The 7,714-nt window shown below is 37.7% G+C and overlaps 1 protein-coding gene across 4 annotated transcripts in view; it reads right to left on the bottom strand.

The window, feature by feature from the left end:
* Positions 1 to 400: 400 nt before the first annotated feature.
* Positions 401 to 7,714, bottom strand: part of LOC130551035 (uncharacterized) — an 8,010-nt gene continuing 696 nt past the window's right edge. The window contains exons 1-9 of one of the 4 annotated variants that reach the window (XM_057328581.1): positions 5,508 to 5,611; positions 5,102 to 5,415; positions 4,467 to 4,629; positions 4,162 to 4,239; positions 3,596 to 3,703; positions 2,801 to 2,905; positions 2,617 to 2,709; positions 2,076 to 2,143; positions 401 to 713 (exon numbers count right to left, since the gene is read on the bottom strand). In XM_057328581.1, coding sequence (XP_057184564.1) covers positions 414 to 713; positions 2,076 to 2,143; positions 2,617 to 2,709; positions 2,801 to 2,905; positions 3,596 to 3,703; positions 4,162 to 4,239; positions 4,467 to 4,533 — 819 coding nt within the window. In that variant the 5' untranslated portion in view covers positions 4,534 to 4,629; positions 5,102 to 5,415; positions 5,508 to 5,611 and the 3' untranslated portion in view covers positions 401 to 413. Of the gene's footprint in view, positions 923 to 2,075; positions 2,144 to 2,616; positions 2,710 to 2,800; positions 2,906 to 3,595; positions 3,704 to 4,161; positions 4,240 to 4,466; positions 4,630 to 5,101; positions 5,416 to 5,507; positions 5,712 to 7,714 lie in introns of those variants that run through there. The other 3 variants (XM_057328577.1, XM_057328579.1, XM_057328580.1) reach the window with 3 other exon arrangements.

Genomic DNA, 7,714 nt, shown 5'->3' with positions numbered 1-7,714 from the left:
TAATTCTTAAAAGTATGCGAGGTTCAGAGCATAAACTCATAAACATTGTTGTTGCTGTTAACTTTTNCACGCCACCACCCAACAGTGAATGTTGGATGCCAACTTGTCACCTTTAGGTGAAATTCGCAGCGGATTTCCATCAGATGTGTAATTGCCCCCACTGTGTTATGTATTATTTAATGTGTATTAATTTAATTTGTTAATTTAATTTAGTTTGTTGGATGTATATTAAATATCAGCCCTTGCCCATGTAAATAAAAACAATAAGTAAATTGAGTACATTTTCACATTTATTAAAACTATTTTACAATCTTTTATTTCTTCATTGAGCTATTACAAAAACACAATTAGGTGTATTTTGTCCGGTCACAGACGATCAGACTGACACTACACTACGATCAGACTAACACTACTCACTCAAACTCTGCTTCATAGAGAATTCGCTCTATTTTCATCCGCACTTCAGCTTTTTTCCTTTGAGACAATCTTTTGAATATTCCAACAAGACTCATGAAATAAAGTTCGTCATAGTCTTTGGGTTTACTCAGAAAGCTCTGCTGGAATTCAGGGAGTTCCGGCTCTGCGCTCCTCTTCCCCACGGAGGCACATCTAGCGGAGACGGGCACAGGAGACACAGACTGGATGCTGCTGCCGCTGGTCGATGCCTCCGGCTCCACGTGAACAAGGGTTAAGAGTCCCTCACTTTCACTTTCCTAGGAGGAGAAGAGGAAGTTTATTTCTGTCGCGACAAGTCTAGGAGGGTTTGGCTCGGTAGTGTACGTGACAATATGAATGTGTTTGGTCTTGACAGAATAGATACGCATGCTGCTGTGTGTAAGAAATTTCCTGCGAGCCGTCTGCTTTCCTCCCCCTTATATGTTTATCTCCATCTAAATATTTCCACCTTTTCCGGCCTCATCCTCTGTATGAATATGATGCATTAAAAAGAGAACAACAGTTAACGTTTACTACACAGTCAGCTACATGTACATGGTTGTTAACAATAGCAATAACTAATGGGACGTAAAACTCGATACGACTCTCTAAAACGAATACATTTGATTAATAGGCTACATTTTGTTCCTATAAACAAGTAAAAAGTGCGTGTTAATATTTGAGTGACACTGAAAATGTTTAGCCTAGCGAAGAAACTATACTAGTACAACTTATAACAGGTAAAAACAACGTATCATCAGGCCAAGCTCTGTTTTTATAATGCATACTTATTTAATAATATATTATATACAGCCGCGGAACATATTAAGAGATCACTGCAAGTTTTATTTCAAACCAAAAGTGGCTGTTCCAGTCCAGTGTCTGACAAAATCAAACCTCAGGAGTCACAACGTCATCCAACAGCATTGTGAAAGACTGACAGCATGACAAGACATGTGAAGACTGTGATAAAATCCAGGTGATTACATAAAAAAGATTTTTGAACTACTCCTAAATACATGTAGAAATGTTGTTTTGCAGAAGTGCACATAGTTAGAAACAAATGTATACGTAGTACAATACAATGTAAGTCGCTTTGGATAAATGCATAAATGTAAACACCATGCACTGTGCTGCGTTTGACCTTTCTTGTGTTTCTATATTTTTCTTATTTGCTCCTGTAAAGCTGCTTTGGAACAATGCACATTGTGAAAAGCGCTGTATAAATAAAATTGAATTGAATTAAATGTAAAAGTGAATATGAACTTGTTTTCTTTGCAGTATTTGAGGTCTGAAAAATTAGAGAGCATCTTTTATGTTATTTTCTCCAGTTTTCATTTTCTGTAAATAAATGCAAATAGAAGCAACCTTTTTATTTGAAATTTGGGAGAAACGTTGTTAGCAGTTCACAGAATGAAACAGAAATGATCATTTTACCTAAACACATTTACATTTATGCATTTGGCAGACGCTTTTATCAAAAGTGACTTACATTGCATTATACTATACATTTGTTTCTAATTATGTAGTACGTATAGATAGTACATTTTCAATTCAGAATAAGGGTCTCTGAAATGGTCTCTTAATGTTTTCCGCGGCTGTAATATACTGTAATTCATACTTAATCATTTTTAACAAACCTCTCTGATTCTTCTCCTCAGTATTTTTTTGGAGGGGAAACTGGTTTCCTCTTGATGAATCGAGCATTCTGAAATGAATTAAAAGATAAGAAAGAGAATAAGTTTAACAGACATCTAACGAGGGTCGTGCTTCAAGACAGTCATTGGTTGCTGTGATTATTATTTCTATAGATAAATATTAGATTAATCATAAATTTAGTAGTGTTCATAACTATAAACTACTATTTTTTACCTCACTGCAGTCATGTTACAGATATATATTTTCAATAGTTACATGAACATGAGGAGTGATCACAGCAACAAAGCATTCTTTAAATATAAATACATAAACGTGGACGTAAACTCATTGTTTTTCAACTAAAATGGTTGGGTTCTATATAGTCATAACAATGCTTATCACGCTATCGGAAGAATTATGCATATTACAGTACACTATGTGCCAGTGTAGAAACCTACCCAATCCTTGTCAAACATACTGTAAGAAAGGCCCTGTTCTTTGATTCATATGGTGCTTGAGTATGAATGATAAACCCGCACATACCACTAGCGTCTGCGTGCCTCGGTTGTTTTCGGTTTCGTGGGGAACTCCACAACTTCGCAGGAGCCGGTTTAAAACCAGCAGAGGGGGCGAGGGCTGATGAGGAGAAACCATAGTCAAAAACACAGAAGTAAGAACAAGAGCACATTCGGTTTCAGAATCAGTACTGAATCTGATGTGACGGCACCTGTGCTTTTAGAAGGAAGAACATCTTGGTTTAGTAGTAAAGTCTCTGTTTTTATTACTGTCGTGTCCTCACTGTTAAATGCTGCTGGTTCTTCTGACACATCCACTGTTGAGAAAAAAGAAACCGTGAGGGGACCTTTGCATGAGCTGTCGCAAACAACACATCAATACCTGGGTGGCGTACATAAAATGACTGAGGACACTACGAGAGCTGCAAATCGCTCCAGACATATAGAAGTCATGTTTGACTTTTGGAAAGAAGATGCATCACAATGAAACATCAACAATGACAAGGAGTTTCCTCTAACGTGACGGAATCATAAGCCCCTTTCACACATACAGTCTTTACTGGTAAATTGCCAGCAAATTACAGTTAACAGATCGTGTGTGAACGGGACCTTTAGGTGAATCAGTACTGCCAATTCACCAGTAGGACCTAAGAACAGAAGCTGTAACATTACCGGTAAATGACCAGTATGAGGCGCTGTGTGAATGAAGATTACCGGTAAGAGCGTGTACAACGCAGGACGCGCTGACTGCGTTCGTTCGCATATAAAATCATGTTTTCAAACAACTCCGACTGCAGAGCAGAAGGAAAGTTCTGCTAAAGGACATCGCATTACTGGAGCGCTGTGTGAACGCTGTCTTAGCAGTAAAAAGAAGGAATGCCGTTGCTTGTGTGAACAGCACATTTAGTGGTAAAGTCATTCTGGTAAATTGATGGTAATTTACCAGGATTTCTATGTGAAAGGGGCTATAGTCTGAAGCTAAAAAGTCTAATATGATGTGTGGTCACCTGTGATGCTGGAAGGGAGAGCATCTTGGTTTAGTGGTGAAGTCTCGGTCTTTATAACTAATGTGTCCGCACTGTTTGGTTCTGGCGGTTCATGTGTCACAGACACTGCTGAGAAAAAGAAACTGTGAGGGGACTTTTAGATGAGCTGTTGCAACACATGAGCATTCAAATCTGGTTAAAGGCAGGTCTAAACTACATTAGCACCACTAATCACTATAAAACATTTCAAATGTTCACATATCATTCATATTTTTGTAAACTTGAGGTAAAAATGTTATTTATTTACTAGTCTCGCTGAACCAGACCTTCATACTGAAGGCCGTTTTCATTGGCAAGAGGCCATATGACTGAGAGGTAAAGCAACCAATCACGTTTCGTTTTGTGCCGTGTCATGTTTAAAGGCGTGGAAATGTCCCCGCAGTAACAGACCGGTGTACATTCACAAACGTGTCAAAAGTTAACAACAACAACGCTTATGTCGTGATCTTTGCATACTTTTTAAGAATGAAGCATTTAGTCGATTGTGATGTATTCTTATTGTAACCGTTGTAAACACGACAGCTTACTTCTTCGATCAGATGGCTTCTTCTTGTTTCCAGGCGGACCTTTTTTAGGGAACGCGTCACGGATGTCTCCTGGAAATCCTGTAAAATTCAACCAATCAGATGACGACTTCGAACGCGCTGAAGTGTTTCCAGAAACGTGTGCCTTATGCATCAGACGTTCAGCCAACGGTCTGTGGGCATAATGTCTGAGACTATTTATTTACCAACAACATTTGCATAACCTTATTGCTGACTTTTTAAATTGAGTATCACAAATAAGCAATCATTTCAAAGAAAATGCAGCATGCACATGACGCGTTTCTTACCATTAAGAAGACTTTCATATATCCGCTTTATTTTATCAAAGGCATCCTTAACATCTTCTGTGTCCATCTGCCACGGACACAAGCACTCAGCAGAAAAACCTCGTGTTGTTCTCTTGGCAAGGAGGGCGACTGGGTATCGATCTAAAATTTCCCACTTATGGAGCTGGAACAAAATCATAAAATAAAAAATAACTACAAGTTCAGAGTACAGAGAAAAACTGTTTTATGTCCGGGGTGCAGAACACATTTGGGATAGGGGGCGACATGCACAAGAATATCACCTTAGGCTGGCCAAATTCATAAAAATGAACGTTTTAAATAGGGTTTAAACTATATACACATTATCTAAACCTACATGTAACATTAACATTATCACTTCTCGTGTATTTTAATTAGGTTAACATCATTTTCTATTTACTCTTAAGGAAATGAAGGGAAAGGCAACAAATGTACAATGGGAAAACAATGATAATGTGTGTTTGTCAGACAATGTTATCGAGTAAACAAGTCAGCTAAGGAGAAAATGTAAAAATGAACTAATTATATCTCGCAATATCAACATCAGAGTGAATATAAACATCGTTGGATGCTTATTAAGAAACAACAAGATCAGCTGGAGTAAAACACAAACGCACCCAATCTTAGGTCAGTTCTTCAGGCTTCAACCAGCTTATCAATATAATGTCAAATATAATGTGCAGCATCACAGAGGTTGGTGTTTTCTTTATTTCTCATGTCCATTCGTCTTGAAATATAAGGCGTTCTGTATCCTTTTGTTTCAATATCCAAAAAAACAACAACAAGTAAACAGGCGTGTCTGATTTTGAATCTTTCTCGCAGTCATACACCGATCGGACTGCGTCAACAACAGGACCTCTAGTGGATATGTTCTATACACTGATCTGTATCCACTATTGACAATTCAAGACTGTCTTTCAAAGTGGAACAGCTGAAATGTAGAAAAAGTAAGAAATATGTACATAAATGCTAAGGATCAGACATTATTAACTATTATGACAAAGGTCTGAATGAAAAACCTACCAGAAGATATGTGGCATCATAGACTTTATTGACACTGCCGTTTTTTCTTTGCTTGGAAATCCATTCTTCAGCATATCGTTGCTTTCTTTTCTCCAGCTTCTGCTTGTAAGGCTGCTTGGCATGACAGTGTTGACATGTCTTACTGGCTACCCCGATTCTCTCCTTACAAACATGGCATTTCTTTTGAGTAGACATGTCCAGTATCTGGACAAAAAAACAAAAACAAGAAAGAATAATTATAACACTGTACGATGTGGTTGCAGAAATACTATGCTGACAACAGTCATAGTTACCTTTCAAATATTAAATGCTGTACCTATTTTTTAGGGGTGTGACAATATATCGATATGGCAGGCGATGTATCGTTGTCCTTCGATACGATACGCTGTGCCAAATATCGATTTATATTTAGATTGAGATGAATAAAACAAGATGCTCTGAATATATTTCCAAGCATTATTACTTAACCCGCAAATGAGGGAAACGAGAACAAACTAGTCTGAGAAAGAATTTAGGATTGCGTGTAAAATAAATTATGCTCCATGAATATTTGTGAATGAACGTTAATGTGCTTAGATTTAATGCAAGTTGCTGCACTGAAATGTTTTTTTTAGGTTTATTTTATTTAAGCTGGTTAACACTAAGATGTTCCCAGGTTTAAATAAGTGGCTGTTAAATTTAGAAATGTGCCAGTATAAAAAAAATTTAATGTTTTAAATGTGTCAGTTTACAAAGATAAGCTTTTAATTTGAGCATAAAATGTTTAATTTACTTGAACTATTACTCATGTTGGTAATATGTTATTAATTTACCTACTGAACAAAGTTTTGTGGACTTGAATAAAGAGACAAATGTTGCACTTATCCTTTTCATGGACATTTTGTTTTCATAGTTAGGCAGATATCGTGATGTATCGTTATAGAATTGCCAAACAATATATCGATTATCGTAGAATTGTCACATCATGATATTATCGGTATCGTGAGCAATGAATCACGAACTGTATCGTATCGTCATGTACCCTGTGATTCCCACCCCTACTATTTTTCGCATCATTTTTGCATGCCATACTATGATTATACACTATTATAATTACTAGTATTACAGTATTCTAAAATTTACAAGTTTCATTTTTAAAACTAAGCATTTTTCATGTGGGATGTCCATTAGTGTGCATTTTGATCTAAATGAATTGTATGTCAGTCTATCACATGTATATTAATTAGAATGCATCTAGTTCACATTTGTAATACCTGGTTAGAGAGTCGGACTCGTGACCAGAAGGTTGCAGGTTCGATTCTCGGGGCCAGCGGGTAACGACTGAGGTGCCCTTGAGCAAGGCACCTGACCCCTACTTGCTCCCCGGGCTCTGCAGTGATAGCTGCCCACTGCTCCGGGTGCACGTGTGTTCACTACTCTCTGGATGGGTTAAATGCAGAGGTGACATTTCGGGTATGGGTCACCGTATCTGACTAATAGGTCACTTTCACTTTAACACACACCCTGTCTACACCAGACGTGAGCGGCACGGTGTAAGACGTTTACATTTAGGGAAGACATGAAGTCTTCTTTTGTATTGAAGAACTGTAAATCTGAACAGTTTTGGGATCAAATGCAATAAAAAAATTATAAATATTCAGATTTTTTGTATTTATTATTTATATGTAATATGATGTACACAGAAATCGATTTAAACCCAAAATAGCTCATCTTGCATTTGACAAAATAGCATTATCCCTGATGGCACGCAGGCATCTATTTGATGTCTGCATTTACGTCTGAAATGCATAGTTTGCTCATCTGCAATACGTCTGCTGTGAGATGTCGTATAGACATCTAGAATATGTCTGTAAGGTGTTTATGATTTAGAATGGATGTAAAACTGCTATTTATAAGATGTTTAGCAGATGTTTTTACACAGCAGATGTTTTCCAGATCTATCAGACATCTTACAGACGTGCATGTGCTATCTGGGATGCAGGTGGCCTGACTAAAAAAAGACCGGACCCCCCAAAACCACGATTCTCCTTCAGTTCCGGTCTGAGAAAGGTGGCCTGAAACCTGTGGCACTGCAGCTGGATAATATCTCTGTGCAAAAACTATTCCACTGAAGTGAACAACGGAGTTGACGCGACTCTCGAAGTGAACGACGGAGTTGACGCCACTCTCTCTCTCTCTCTCTCTCTCTCTCTCTCTCTCTCTCTCTC

The sequence above is a fragment of the Triplophysa rosa genome, unplaced genomic scaffold (genome assembly GCF_024868665.1).
Source record: "Triplophysa rosa unplaced genomic scaffold, Trosa_1v2 scaffold557, whole genome shotgun sequence".
Taxonomy (NCBI): Eukaryota; Metazoa; Chordata; class Actinopteri; order Cypriniformes; family Nemacheilidae; genus Triplophysa; species Triplophysa rosa.
This window is presented reverse-complemented; position numbering and strand designations above follow the sequence as displayed.